This window comes from Triticum dicoccoides, chromosome 5B (assembly GCF_002162155.2).
Source record: "Triticum dicoccoides isolate Atlit2015 ecotype Zavitan chromosome 5B, WEW_v2.0, whole genome shotgun sequence".
Lineage (NCBI taxonomy): Eukaryota > Viridiplantae > Streptophyta > Magnoliopsida > Poales > Poaceae > Triticum > Triticum dicoccoides.
The window spans coordinates 82,979,400-82,995,817 of record NC_041389.1 but is presented as its reverse complement, the minus strand read 5'-3'; the positions used below and the strand labels follow the sequence as shown (position 1 = coordinate 82,995,817).

Genomic DNA, 16,418 nt, shown 5'->3' with positions numbered 1-16,418 from the left:
GCAAGGAAACAAGCTACGATGTCTAAAACTAGTAAAGAGGATGAGTACAAATCAATGGCCAATGTTATGACAAAGATCATCTGGTTGCAATCATTACTAGGTGCGACAATCTCGACACCACATATTTGTCAACAATTCCGTTCAATGGTTTCTTTTTGTCTTATTAGTAAATCTTGATTTAACATTATAAGTATATTGATTCTTTTGCAATTAAACGAAGAACTTTTCTGTAAATATTATGTGTGCAATGGTTTCGCGCTTATGCAGGTGCATTGTTGGCTGCTTGATTGAGTTTCATTCTTCATGGTGTTCTACTTGCATTGTTTGTTATATATACTTACTACTAATCGGATACAACTGACTTGTTTATGTCGTTCTGTTCAGTAGCAGCGCACGCGCTTCCGTAGTGACACTATTTCTATGACAATTCCGAACAGAGGGAGTATTTTTGACATGCCAGTCTTGAAGGACTCAATTACTGTTAACCGCCACGAGGTGACTTGGACATAGCAGTTGAGTCGCTGATGACTCGAATATTGCCAAGAAAAAAATTATCACTACCATGCAGTTCTCTGATTACAGAAAAACCAACAATTGAAGGAATAAATTATAAATGGAAGAGAATATATAAGTACTTCATCCGCCCAAAAATACCTGTCAAAGAAATGGATGTATCTAAACGTATTTTAGTTCTAAATACTTTTATATTTATTCATTTCCACGACAAGTAATTCCGGACAGAGGAAGTACATTGCAGCATATTTGCATAAGTAGCAAAGTCCATCGTGCATTTCAAAGATTTTGTCTCTAATTATGATTAAGAACACTGTTGTGACCAAAAAGGATGCGCATAACAGCACCCATAGTTCGTGCACACACGCTTAGTACATAGTACTCCCTCCGTTCTTAAATAATTGTCTTTTTAGAGATTTCAACAAGTGACTACATACGGAGCAAAATGAGTGAATCTATACTCTAAAACATGTCTACATACATCTGTATGTTGTAGTTCATTTGAGATGGCTAGAAAGACAATTATTTGGGAACGGAGGGAGTAGTATAGTACACGCTTAAACCTATCCCGGGGAGTGTGAAAATAAGGTTCAGTCCAAACCTTTTTCCCAAAACAAATCTGCAGAAGCGTTGAAGGATTATTAAGCTAATAACTCTGGGACACTACAGTACAGAGCAATGCAATGAACAGTTGGTCTATTATCGAAGGATAATTAAGCAGAGGCCTCGTTGTTGTTGAACCACCGATGGTGAAGCGCTTCCACCGCCGTGAGCCGCTCGTCGGGGTTGAAGGCAAGCAGGCCAGTCAGGAGGTCGTGCCCGGCTTCCGAAAGATCCGGGGACCACTCCAAGTCCATCTTCCCCGTGGAGGCGATCTGATCTCGTAGCTTGGACATCTCGGCGACCATGCCCTCCTCCGTGTCTCCCACGAACAGGGTCCCACCGGCCAGGAGCTCCGCCATGATGCACCCGAGCGCCCACATGTCCACGGCCTGCCCGTAGCACCGGTTTCCCTCCAGCTGCTCCGGCGACGTGTAGATCAGCGTGCCCACGCGGCACTCCTCGTACGGCACCCGGGGCGGCTTCCGCCGCGTCGCCGACCCGAAGTCGCCCATCTTCAGCTCGCCGAACATGGTGACGAGGACGTTCTCGGGCTTGATGTCCCGATGGACGACGCCGGCCCCGTGTATCCTCTCGGCCGCGTCCAGGAGCTGACGCATCATCCGGCGGACCACGTCCTCCGAGAGAGGCTTGTAGAGGTGCTCCCGGAGCGCGAGGCCGCCGGCGACGAGCTCCATGACGAGGAACAAGTCCCCCGTGTCGGCGTCCGTCGCCACGTCCAGGATGTCGACGATGGACGGGTGGCCGCGGCACGCGGCGTGGCAGCCGGCCTCGCGGATCACGGCCGGCATGTCGGGCGCGCGGATCCACTTCACCGCCACCTTCTTGCCCGTGCGGCGGTCGCGCGCCTTCAAGACCTGGCCGAAGGCGCCTTCCCCGAGCACCTCCAGCGTCTTGTAGTCGCGGATGCTCCCGAACGAGTATCGAGCCTTCTTGCCGCCGTTGCCGCTGCCGACGCGCTCCGCCGCCGGGCGCTTGCGGGTGGGCGTCGACGTGGGCTCGGAAAGTGCGCCTACTACCGTCGACATGAGCTCAGAACGTTGCTGTGCGCGCGAGCTGGGTCGGCCGGCCGGCGAGAAACGCGCGTCGGCTTGAGCTGGCTTCGGATTCTCGACGGGGGATCGATGTCTAGACGAGCGGAGTACGTGAGGATGTAAGGTGTACTATATATAGGCAGCTAGGAGGACGGCGATGTCTCTATGTCCGATCCGGACAAGGTAACGCGTGGCGTGCGCGTCGCGTTTATGTGGGTCACGCGCGCGGACAGCTCACCGCTTTTTTTTTAGAGTTAATTACAGTTTTAGCACACAAACTTGCAGCGGGGGTACAATGGGGGTACAATTCCATACAAGAACTTGCAAAACGACTCAAATTAACCCCTAAACTTGCTCTGCGAGAACAAATTGATGCAATTTAGTCTGAAACCTGCCACGTCAGACAGGAGGCACGCGCCGGTAAGTCTGATATTATGCAGAAACGCTCCCAAGTATAGCACTAGGCGAAACCGCGGTTCTCAGAGAGAGTTGGTAGTAGAAAACTTTAAAACGACCCCTGAGGTTATGCAAAATATTACGTTTGACTGGAAGCCCAACACAAACCTGAGGTTATGCTCTTAGGTCTTAAAATCAATTTCTCTAAGAGTGAGGTTGTAGTGACTGGGGTCTCGGGTGAAGAGGCGCAGCGGGTGGCCCATCTTCTGAACTGTTCTTTGGGATCCTATCCTCTCAAATATCTGGGCCTTCCCATTTCCCCGCTTAAACTTCTGCCTAAAGACTTCGCACCGGTGGTTACCAAAGTTGGCAACAGAGTTCTCCCTTGGCGTGGGCGATACAATACGCAAGCGGGCAAGGTCGCCCTTACTAACTCCTGTCTGTCTTCGTTACCTATGTTCTTAATGGGATTCTATCTTCTCTCTAGTGAGGTTCATAATGGTTTTGACAAGCATAGGGGTGCTTTCTATTGGAACGCAGCGGACAATAAACGTAAGTACAGGATGGTCAGATGGGACATCATATGTCGCCCCAAGGCCAAAGGGGGTCTGGGCATTATTAATACGCGAGTGATGAATAATTGTCTTATGATCAAATGGTGGTGGAAGATTATGACTCTTGAGGAACTGCCACCCTGGCTTTCTATTCTAAAAGCTAAGTATTTCCCTTCCTCGAGTCCTATGTTCGCGCCGGCTGCGGGTGGGTCGCAATTTTGGCATCAACTGGTTAAAGTCCGGCCGATCTTTCGGTCCCTTGTTAAATTTGTAGTTAGGAACGGTAAGTCTACTCGGTTCTGGCTTGATTGGTGGGTCGGGGACTCCACGCTGGCCGTTGCTTTTCCGGTTCTATTTTCATATTGCGATGATACTGAGGTTTCTATCTCTGAACTCTCGGCTAGAGGTTGGGTTCTGGATTTTCGTCGTTCTCTTTCTCCTGAAGAGTTGGAAGATTGGCAGCGCCTTACTGCTTGCTTCCCCCTGCTCTCGGAGGAAGAGGATGCCGTGGTGTGGCCCCTCTCCTCTTCGGGGCGCTTTTCGGTTAAATCTGCTTACTCCAAACTTATTCCTGGGGGGCGCCCGGTCAAGTTCAAGCATATCTGGTCGGCTCGAATTCCTCCTAAGATCAAGATTTTTCTCTGGCAAGCTGTCCGGGGTAAGCTTCCGGCGGCCGATCAGATTAAGAAAAGAAACGGGCCGGGGTCCGACAGGTGTGTGCTATGTGGGGCACTGGAGAACACCGAACATATTTTCTTTCACTGCTCTCTAGCTAAACTTATGTGGTGTTGCATCAGACTTTGGTTACATGTAAATTGGTCCCCTTCCTCCTTTGAAGACCTGAGGCATTGTGTCAATCTGCTCTATGGCCATTCTAAAAGAGTATTCTTAGTTGGATGGGATGCGATTGGTTGGTCGTCGTGGACTACTAGGAATAAGTTCTCGATTGAACGTATTTTTCCGGCTAATCCTGTCAATTGCTTATTTAAAGCCAATGGTTTCTTGCAGCAGTGGAGATTATTGACTAAAGAAGGGGACCTCCAGGCCTTCGACGCCATGCTATCCAAGATGAAATCTACGGCGTCTGGGCTTCTTCGGCTTTCTTTGAGGACGGCTTCCTGAATGTTCTTTTGGTGTCTGGTTTAGGCTGGCCTGCGTGCCATGTGAGGCCGCTGGCCTTGTAATGATATTTTATCTTCCTCGTGTGATACTTTGTTGGGTGCTGGCTGTTGGTCATTTACTCTGCCTGGTGGCTTTATCTATAAAGTCGGGCTCTCGCCTTTTCTCTAAAAAAAAGAAGCCCAACACAAACCCCTTCGTCTGTTCGTGTTCGCCTGCCTATTAGTTTCTCATCGGCCGCTTCGGCTGTTCGTTTCTCGTCCGTGACAAGCGACGGTGCTACCTGGTTGGTCGCCGTCGACGGGATCATCACTTGATGGACCCACGTCCCTGGGGCATTGGCGAGTTACCACCGGATTATGGTATGCACACTTCTTCTGCTATGTTGGATGGTCCCCTATTTCGGCCCTCTTATGGCTAGGGTTTTCATCGTGTTTGACCGAAGGTATTTCCGCGTTGATCCGTGGCAAGCACATGTCGACGGGTGCAGCCCAGAAACTAATATCATATTTGATCCCATCACAAATACAAGGTTGTAAGCATAAGACCTCATACCCATACCTCTTTTTATTATAAGTGTTTAAATTATTATTTGCTTGTTGATCCGGTCAAAAGCAGGATTTGACACTTTGACGAAAGCTTTCTAGAGACCATCGCTTCGAGGGAATCTTCCTCTCGTGGGTTCGATAAACCAGGGTCACCTCGAGGGAAATATGTGCGGGATACTTTTTTCTGTTCCAATACCTGATCAATAAAAAGGAGATATCAAGTCGTTTTTCTAGTGCCGTTGTCAGGGAGGAGTTTAGTATTCCTAATCTTTGTGTTTAGAGTTTTTGTTAAAGTTAATTTTTAGTTTTTGTCTTTAATTTTCTGTTTTTAGTTTAAGTGGGCCGATCAAGAACGAATACCTCTGTTCAAACATGATCAAAACCGTAGTCATAAGAGGTCCGAAATAGGGGACCATCCAACATAGCACGAGTGTGCATACCATAATCCGGAGGAAACTCGCCAATGCCCCGGGGATGTGGCTCCATCAAGCGACGATCTCGTTGGTGACGACCAACCAGGCAGCACCGTCACTCGTCGCTGACGAGAAACGAACAACCTAAGCGGCCGATGAGAAACGAACAGGCAGGCGAAAACCCAAACAGACAAAGGGTTTGTACTGGGTTCACAGTGCAAATGTAATATTTTGCATAACCTCAGGGTCGCTTTTAAGTTTTCTACTACCAGCTCTCTCTGAGGACCACGGGTTCATTTATTGCTATACTTGGGGGCATTTCTTCATAATATCGGACTGTCCGTCTGGCCGATGCGTGCCTCCTGTCCAATATGGCAAGTTTCAGACTAAATTGTATCAATTTGTTCTCGCAGAGCAAATTTAGGGGCTAATTTGAGTCGTTTTGCAAGTTCTTGTATGAAATTGTACCCCCGCTGCAAGTTTGTGTATTAAAACTGTAATTAACTCTTTTTTTTATTGGCGAACAGGTTTCTCCTCGCCTCGTCACAGCGAACGTGTATTGGGCCCGTAGGATAGCTTCGAGTTCCCCCCGTTCGCTCTTTTTCTTCTTTTCTCTCAAAACATATTCACCAAGTATTAAGAAATTGTATTGGCATTGTAAAAACTGCTCATTGTTTATTTTAAAAATCTCATAAGAAAATGTTAGTTATCTATTTGAAAAAAATGTTCACCAAGTGTTACGACAAAGTTCATTGTTCAATAGAAAAATGTTCATTGTGTATTTAAAATATTTATTTGTAGCACTTATAATTTATCAACTATTATGTTAGGTAGAAAATTGTTCATAGTATATTAATATATTAGCAATCAAAAAATGCACATAGTGTATTCAAATATGTCTTAAGGAAATGTTCATTTATCTATGTCGAAAGCTGTTCAAAAATGTATTTGAAAAAAGAGTAATGTGTATCAAAAATCTTTCCACGTGTATATGAAAAATGTACAATGTGTATTAAAAAAAGAAAAAACATGTCACAAGCTAGTTTAAAATATGTTTACACAATGTAAGAAAATGTTCGCATAATTCAGAAAAAATGTTTCATACCATTAAATGTACTACATGTGGCTTTTCTTTCCTCTCTCGCAAGGCAACTTGGGAAAGCCTTCCTCCTCTCGATCTCCACCGGCGAGCCTGTCGATTCGCCTCCCCTCCGCCTACCGCTCCAGTGGCCGGTGGCGGGAAGGAGAATCCTGGTGTCTCGACTCCCGCTAGTAGATAGGTAGGGTTTTAGTCCTCGCATGGGCGACGTTTGGTCGGACGAGGGCACACCTTTTTTGAGTCAGTCTTCCGGGCTCCGATCCTCCTCAAGTTCGTTCGTTGGGATGGATTAGACGGAGCTCCGGCGTAGATTCCTGCAAGCTCTTTGGGGCGATGAATTTAGGGTTTCTCGCCGTGCGTACACAACAGCGAGATTTCGTGTCAGGTTCTTCAGATCGATTCAAGGAATAAACGGCGACGACTACGGCTTCAGGGCGCTGGTCCTTAAGGGCACGTGCACGAAGACTTCCCGGCTGTCATCAGTAAGGTCAGGGCGGCTCCGATATGGGAGGGCAACAACGGCGCATCAGCGGCTCATTCTTGCGGCGACAATAGTCGTTCGGTGGTCCATGGACCTTGATGTAATTTTTATTATGTTTGAAGTGTTTTTTACTTGTGTGAATCTTTATAATAGATTTTATCCTTCTCGCATAGAAGAATGTACTGTATGTGACATTTAAAAAATGTTCACATGTTTCAAAAGAATATGTTAATGACATATTTGAAAAATGTTTATATAATGTATAAAATGTTAGCGTAGTTCAAAAAATGTTGTATGGCATTAAAACAAATGTTCAATAGGTATTAAAAAATATTTGCCATGTATATGATTTTCTTTTCAAAACATCTATTTAGAAACATGCACATCATTTTCAAAAATATTAAACATGTATAATAAAGAAGTTTCTTATGTATATGAAAATGTAAAATCTGTACGAAAAAAGAAGACATCAAAACATATATCTGAAATAGTGTTAATCATGTGTTCATAAAATGTTAAACGTGTATAATAAATATGTTTCTTATGTATACGAAAAATGTACAATCTATATGAAAAATAGCAGATATCAAAGCATATATCTGAAAAATGTTAATTATATACGAGTATCTGGAAAATATTAAACGAGTATAATAGAAAAGTTCCTACTGTATACCATGTCAGGACCCCGACTCAATGCCACATCGATCTAGCATGTAACACCTCATATCACTTTGCGGCCTCACGCACGGTATTCCACGGGTGTCGCCTTACCTTTGCCCGGGACCGTTTGCGCCTTTTGGCACACGTATATGACAGTGTCGCTAGCATCCATATGATAAGGAGCCCGGGCTGACATGGCTAGTCGTAAACCCAAAGCGGCACAGACTTACAGGGACAGGCATCCATGACCCAGCATCGAACGTGTCGGTCATCAGCGAGTGAATCCAGGCTGTAGCACTGGGCTAGCAGGACTCCGGTGAACCGGGCTGTAGCGGGCTAACAGGACTCCGGTATTCACCGCGTGACATTTCCCCGAAGGGACAGACACAGGAACGAAGAAGGACACATGCCGGCCAGCCTAAGAGTTCCGGAGCAGTAACAAGCTACCATGGCTCGGTGGAAACACTCGGAGACATTTCCCCGTAAGAGAGGCTACTAAAGATAAACAACTAGATGGTCAGATCCCACACATACCAAGCATTTCAATAACATACACACAATATGCTCGATATGTGCAAATACAACATGGCATCACAACATGACTCTACGACTCAAGTAATTTATTCAATAGGCTCCGAGGAGCGCGATATTACAATCATGGGTCTCATGACCCAACAATCAGAGCATACAAGTCAAAGCACAAGCGGAAGCTATCATGTCTGAGTACAGACATCTATAAATGAAAAAGGCCGAGAAGCCTGACTATCTATCAGATCCTGCCGAGGGCACAAGATCGTAGCTGAGGTAACAAGCTAAACGTCGAAGTCCACGTGGAACTACTAGTGAGACTGAAGTCTCTCTGCAAAAACATAAAGTAGGCAAACGTGAGTACAAATGTACCCAGCAAGACTTACATCAGAACTATCTACATATGCATCATTATCAACAAAGGGGATGGTGGGGTTTAACTGCAGCAAGCCAGCTTTGACTCGGTGGCTATCCTAAACTACGACTGCAAGCGACTCTTTTGAGGTGGCGCACACGAGTCCACATATTCACCATATCAATACACCACTATGGATCCGCTCCCGTCTCCCTACGAGAACGCCATCCATAGCACTCACGCTTATCTTGCGCATTTTAAAGTATCCACTTTCACTTGTCTATGAACTGATATAAGCAACCCAGAAGTCCTTTTCCGCGGACACGGCTATTCGAATAGATGATGTTAACCCTGCAGGGGTGTACTTCTTCATACATGTTTCCACCACTTAGCATCTGCACACGACATGTGCTCGGCAGACTTCAAGCGAAAGCCGACGTGGGTGTAGGCCACGACCTACCTAAACACTCAAGTCTCTAGTCCAGGTTTATCGCCTATTCGGGTTCCATCCATGAGGAGATCCGGCCGGAGTTTCGCTCACAGCCCCAAACGATGTGAACAGGGTTCCGTGACACCAAACGGGTGCCCGGTTTACCCGGCCACGTGCCTACCGCATCACAGCCCACCCCTACGGTCAGCGCTGTCCACGGCCTCCAGCATACTACAAACACCAGAAACTACTTGCAACTCCTGGACAGAGGACAAGGGTGGATAAGAAGTCGAGCGGGGTCATATTTCAGGGCCCAATGTATGGTAGTAGCTGAATCATGGATCACAAACACAGAACTCAGTTCCTGAGGACGGCTGCAATGAGACAACCCACCATGTACTCCTACATGGCCTCTCACCGCTACCTTTACCAAATCGTGTTCACACACTTAGCTCACGCACTGTAGGACATGTTCACACGCCTCTGATTCATCCCCGATGAATCAGACCTGACTCAACTCTAAGCAGTAGCAGGCATGACAAACAAGCATGAATGAGTAGGCACATCAGGGCTCAAACAACTCCTACTCATGCTAGTGGGTTTCATCTATTTACTGTGGCAATGACAGGTCATGCAAAGGATAAAGGAGTTCAGCTACCGCAGCAAGTAACAGATGAATCGTTGTTGTCCTAATGCAGTAAAAGAGAGCAGGAGCGAGAGAGTAGGATTGTATCGGAATGAACAAGGGGGTTTTGCTTGCCTGGCACTTCTGAAGATAACATTGAGTCTTCATCAGTGTCAATGATCACATCATCGGTATCACGTCTATCGAGAGGGGACAAATACCGGCAACACAGAAGGGAACACAATCAATGCAATGCACAATATGATTCATGATCATGACATGGCAAAATGAATGTGTGTTGGGCTAATGCAACTAGCAACGGATTAAATGAAGTTGGTTTGAATATAAAATTCAAATTCAAACTCCATATGTGATTATTTAAATGCCCTTTATATGATTTGTGCTAAACAGCATCTATAAGTTGTTCTAACATGCATGAAAATGGTACAGATGGATTCCTTGAATTTTTCTGATAATTTTTCATATATAAATTATTTAATTTGGAGTTACGGTTAATTTTCTATGAATTTTGGAAGTTTTAGGCATTTTTCTGGAATTTCAGAATTAATTAAATCCAGAAAATGAGTTATGACATCAGCACTGCGTCATGCTTGCATCAGCAAGTCAACAGGGCTGCCCCGGGTCAAACCTGACGTGTGGGGGCCACACGTCAGTGACACAGGTTAGACAGGGGGGTTAGTTTAATTTAATTAAAGATTAGGGCACTAGGGCCCACATGTCAGTGGCTCTGGGGTTAGATTAGGTGGTGATTAGCTTAAGCTAATCACCTGATGGCGGGGGCCCACCTGTCAGTGTCAGCAGAGGGGGTAGTTAAGATAAAATAGTTAAACTAATTAACAGGGGGGGCTGGCCCCACCTGTCATCGACCCAGAGAGGGGGGGGGGTCCCGCCGTGGTCAACGTGGTCAGACCCACCGGCGGCTTGACGCCGGCGAGGCCAGACGCGGTGGTGCGCGTCGGAAACCAACTACAGGGGCTCTTTTGGCGCGCAGGAAGCAGCTACGGGGAGAGGGTGGAGTGGCGCATCCAACGGTGGCGGTGGCGGAGGCTGGGGTGGCCGGAGCTGCCGGCGGCAACCTCTTTTGCGGCTGCCGGAGTTCGGGCAATCTCGGGGTCGGGGTTAGGGAGCACGGCAGGAGGAGCTGGGGCGTGCTACAGACTCCTGAGATCATGGTGAGCACGTCAGTGGGCTCGGATACGAGCTGGGGTGGCTGTGGCCACGGCCACGCCATGGCCGGCGGCGAGAGATTCTCGGGCAAAGTGGTGGGGCTAGCTAGAGAGGGAGGTGGGGCACGGGGAGAGAGGGAATCGGGTCGAGGGCTCACCGCGGTTCTTCTGGTGCTGCTGGCGAGGCAGGGGAGGCACGGGGTCCGGCGAATCGACGGAGGGGAGCTTCGGTGGCCGGCGACGGAACGGCGATGGTGGCGGCGTTGCAGGGCTTCCGGAGGGCCGTGGGTCGGTGGGGAGGAAGGAGGGGGTCGAGGCGGAGCTCGTGGGTGTGTCGGAGAGGCTAGGGGTGGCCGGTGGCCACGAGAGAGCTCGTCGGCGGCGGCGGGTGTGTTCGGTGGCTGCGCGCGAGAGAGCCAGAGGAGGAGAGGAGCTCGGGGAGAGAGTGAGAGGCCTGGGGGGGTGCGTGGCGTCGCGGACGGGGTCCAGGGAAACGAGAGGAAGCAGGAGGTGGCTAGGGGGAAAGCAGGAGGTGGCCGAGGCAGCGTCGGCGAGCGCCACGCCTCGCCTCTGTTCGTCCTCCTGGCAGAGGAGGTAGAGGACAAAGGAGGAGGAGGTGGGCTGGGCCGGCTGGGGGGGAGCTGGGCCGGTGGTGGCGCCAGGTAAGGTTTCTCTTCCCTCTCTGTTTTCTATTTTAGTTACTGTTTTCTATTTATGACATTTGTTTTAACTTAATTAAAATGCTAAGGCATTTTCAAAAACCCTGAAAATAATTGTGGGATCTGTTTGTAATATTTCCAACAGCCCCCACTTAAGTTCAGAATTATTTGGACATTTAAAATATTATATAGCATTTAATTGCCCAAATGCAAATTCTATAAGATTTAATTCAAAAATCCAAAAATGACCTAAGAATATAATCATCATTTTTGGCAGAGGTTTCCACCTTAACCAGAAATCATGAACTTTTCTTAGGAACCTTTTGGGTTTATTGAAAAGATTTTAATTCACCCTAGTTGAGTTGATTTAATGCTAGGGTTTGAACATCCCCATTTCAATCTTAGGTAAAATTTAAACATGATGCAAACATGAAGCTAGCCTAGAGCAATGCCTGAAGCTAGGGATGTGACAACTCACCCCCACTAAACAAGAATCTCGACCCGAGATTCAAGGGTAGGGTAAGGTGAAGGGGAAACGCAACTAGTACAATCTTCACGATCCAGGGTGCACTTCAGTTGAACGTTGATTCATTCACCATCATTGTCTTGATGTCTTGCTCTGAGAACTCCAACTATCATGACAACGAGAGGAAAGGAAAGATCCTAAAAGAATGGTTCTTCTCGAAGGTCGAACAACTCACGGAATGAGATATAGGACCATCTCTCGGGTTGAGACACGAGATACACATCAAGAGGGGTGGAAAGAAATGGATGACGAAGGTTCACTAGGTAGACAATAATTTCATACCTAAGAAGGTGGTAAACGATTGTCAACATAGCGAGGAGTTGAGTTGCCATGATACCATAACGATACACCTTAGGGAAGGTGACTCGTGGAGATATCCCCTTAAGTGGCAAAAAGAATTACTTTTGATTCAGAGATCATTGAAACTCTTTAAACCAGCCTAAGGCAATTCTCGAGCGATCGTTTGGAGGGGGTCGGTAGAATGGCATACTCGGACTTGGATGATGTGGATTACCTTGTTGAAGACAACGTAATGGATGATTTTGCTTATCACCGGAAATGGAAGAGACCCATGGTAGAATGGCACATTGGCGGTGCAAGCTAGGAACAAAATGCAAATGCTGGGAATGATTCTGGTAACTGGGGAAGAACCCAACAAAAGAGAGTGAATTCACTGTTTGAAAAGGTCATAGCATTTGCCGAGGAAACTGAGAGGAATCCCAGTTAGAGATGATGATAACACGTAGTGCTTGTGCGTGCTCTCAAGAACTTGAGCATTTCTACAATCATCAAGGTTTTATCAACAACCGCGTCAAGGGTGCTGACAACACAACATACTACCATGATGAATAGCGATGGACGATGCAGATGCGAAGGAGGATAACACTTTCTCAGATTTCACCTTAGCGAGGCCAAGCAAATAAAATCTGGATGATCGACCGAGAGACATTTAGCACTCCGCTTCTAATGTTCTCCTTGATGTGCTAGTGTAACCCATTCATAGAAATGGTCTGGTATCTAGAACATCAAGTAAAGGTCGGACTTCGGAAAGACAAAAAATCATAAGGCACAACTAGGGAGTAAATCCTACGAAATCCCTATGGGGGGGGGTGGCCAACTTCCTCAAACAAGATACTAGAATAATAGGTCTACCGGATGGGTGTGTTGGCCACGACATCCACCTTACCGGTTATCGAGAGACCAATATTATAGTTCTTAGGGAAATGTTCCAACCATCATATCTGCCTGAGATTCAGCTCTGGTTGGTGTTAGGATATTCCAGGCTCATCGAGTCTTAGGAAGAAAAATGAAAGTTTGCAACACAAATCGACGAGATGACGTTGCGGGATTCTCGGGAGATGAACTACGATAGCAAGCTCCAAAACATGAGCTGGTTCTGCTACAAACATGTGAACACGTTGTCCCAGACAAGCATGACCACGTGGTAGTCCTACAATAAAACACTACCGAGTTCTGGTTGGGAACCATCACCGTGGATAACGAAGTCCTTGCATAAGTCATATGATTAGCTCTTATGAAGGAACTTCTTCCCCTTGAACAAATCAATCAGTGGCTTGGTGTGCTCGGGACACATATGGAATGAAGGTTGCAAGTCTCCAGACCACAGAATACTTCGCACGTGTGCATGACTAATTTGGAATGATTCCAGGGAAACAAAACAATCTTCCTCAAATTCATGGCGGCAACTTGCATCATATGCACATGAATTAGGGAAAATCACTACTTTCATTCAAACATATGCTTCATGAACGAAACACGAAGAAATGCTTACACAAGTTTCCAACACTAGGTTGATGTTCAACATGATTCATGGGGGAGACAAAATGCTACTGATGGGCTCAACAGCAAGTCATCGGAATTTCCATATCACTGGACTTCCACCATCATGTGAACACGGTGATAGCATTGGTCAGGCCAAAGATGTAATGGTGTATGCTCGAGGGATCAACCACGAATAAGACAACATTACGAGCATCGTTGGTACTGATTTGATTTGACGATAGCCCACACTCAAATCAAAGGATTGATAAGACAATAGGTCCAGCAACTGATCACAAGGACCAATCGATGAAGATATCATCTTTCTTCAACACACACTACACAAGAATATCCCTTTGGAACGAACTAAGTCAGACAAGCTTTTATCTTCCAACCCTCCAAGTTGTCGTTTAGCTTAACCAACTAGCTCAGGGATATCTAACACCGATTCTTGGAGAGAAGGTGGTTCACAAGAAACCAACTTGATCACGAACTCAACATAGCGGTCAGGTGACAACCCGGTAACACCTCCAAGAAGATATTTGGAAAGTCACGAACCACCGGTATGTTACTAAGCTCAAAAACAATCTTGCTTTTGAGGGCAAGACGATATGATCAGATGAGTGAGGACTTGACAAGATCCTAACTCATCAATCGAAGGGTGCACCGAAATAAGGACTAGGTAGCACGATCAATCTTAGAAGGATGATTTGAAAACCAACATACTAAGAATGAAATTATTATCCTTTAACTACCCAGCAACGAGGTTGCTAGGCGTATTGATTTCACACATCACAATTCATTTGTCGGTATTCCGGTTGCATCAACACGAAGACCGAGGAATGACTAATGATGGCAAGAAGTATCACTGTACCAAGAGTTCATAGGATGGTGTGCAATTCCTATAACAATCTCGATATAAAATATGTAATACTCCAAGGTAGAACAGAACCAAAAGCTGGATTGGCATTTGATCTGCGGAATACAATTGCTTTGACCCAATCCTAGATATGGATGAGATTCTGGAGTTTGTTTCTCCTATTCATTCTGAAATAGAATGGCTTGGCGGACCACAAGGGTAATAGGCATCGACGAACGAATGCACGCATACTCTTGACTATCAATTGATAGGCGAGGGTCGGAAACAACTAAAGAGAACAACTCAAAGGAACATATAACTTTCTGAGTTGTGGATGCATAGATTAGTATGTCGAACCAAGTTCAACATATTTCTTCCGGATAACCCATGCAGAAAGGTAGAACTGGCAGAGTCACGATTTATGAATGGAGAACTCCTCAAGAGTACTCTAATTGTGATTTTTTTGATCCAATAAACATCTGCCATAAGTAGTTCATGGTATTTGGAAGAAGAAGATACCACGGACTTCAAGGTCTATCGCAAAGGTTACTAATATCCTAAAAGCACTAGCAATTATTATCAACATGAAGTAGGTAGAGTGAATCTCGGGTTCAGAACCCAGGAGTAGAATACCTACTACTAAGTAGCATCACGGGATGCTTCCGAGAATAAAGGCCAGAATCTTCACACTAGGACACAAATCATGGCTAGACCACTAGATGATCCCCTAAGCACTTAGGGTCATAATAATAATTCCAACATATATGTCGAGGCAATAATTACCTCAACACACCGATTAGTGTGGTTAATCTGGCCCATGGGAACATCGGAAACAGAAGGAAGGGATTTGCAAATGCATCGGACTATTTAGAAACCTGGGATGACTCGGACAGCATAACGGCTATAATTGCTCAAAAAGATTTGAGACAATCACAAAAATGGTGGCATAACCACTCAGAAGCACAATATCAAGGTTCCGAGATCAACAATTAACATACGGAAGTAGTAGGAACTGAACTGAGACTTAAATCCAACAATCTTATAAGTCTACTGATTAGTAACACGTGATCCTAATAGAAAGAAGAGATAGCCTAGTTCTTAATCCCCGCAGGAAAGATAAGATAACACAGATCAGAAGGGCATGAGGTATAAGGAGTAAAAAGAGCCTTACGTTCCATCCCACAATCAATTCCCTTATATAACTAAAAAAATTTCTAGACTCAACTTCGACCAGTTTGGCTTGGTAATCCTACAGGCAGTCAAGCTCTGATACAAACGCTGTCAGGACCCCGACTCAATGCCACATCGATCTAGCATGTAACACCTCATATCACTTTGCGGCCTCACGCACGGTATTCCACGGGTGTCGCCTTACCTTTGCCCGGGACCGTTTGCGCCTTTTGGCACACGTATATGACAGTGTCGCTAGCATCCATATGATAAGGAGCCCGGGCTGACATGGCTAGTCGTAAACCCAAAGCGGCACAGACTTACAGGGACAGGCATCCATGACCCAGCATCGAACGTGTCGGTCATCAGCGAGTGAATCCAGGCTGTAGCACTGGGCTAGCAGGACTCCGGTGAACCGGGCTGTAGCGGGCTAACAGGACTCCGGTATTCACCGCGTGACATTTCCCCGAAGGGACAGACACAGGAACGAAGAAGGACACATGCCGGCCAGCCTAAGAGTTCCGGAGCAGTAGCAAGCTACCATGGCTCGGTGGAAACACTCGGAGACATTTCCCCGTAAGAGAGGCTACTAAAGATAAACAACTAGATGGTCAGATCCCACACATACCAAGCATTTCAATAACATACACACAATATGCTCGATATGTGCAAATACAACATGGCATCACAACATGACTCTACGACTCAAGTAATTTATTCAATAGGCTCCGAGGAGCGCGATATTACAATCATGGGTCTCATGACCCAACAATCAGAGCATACAAGTCAAAGCACAAGCGGAAGCTATCATGTCTGAGTACAGACATCTATAAATGAAAAAGGCCGAGAAGCCTGACTATCT

At 46.2% G+C, this 16,418-nt stretch overlaps 1 protein-coding gene across 1 annotated transcript; it reads right to left on the bottom strand.

Annotated features, from left to right (window-relative positions):
* Positions 1-1,020: 1,020 nt before the first annotated feature.
* LOC119309136 (putative cyclin-dependent kinase F-2) lies at positions 1,021-2,162 on the bottom strand. The gene has a single exon (XM_037585199.1). The coding sequence runs from the start codon at positions 2,160-2,162 to the stop codon at positions 1,227-1,229; it is 936 nt and encodes a 311-aa protein (XP_037441096.1). The 3' UTR covers positions 1,021-1,226.
* Between the last annotated feature and the right edge of the window lie 14,256 nt (positions 2,163-16,418).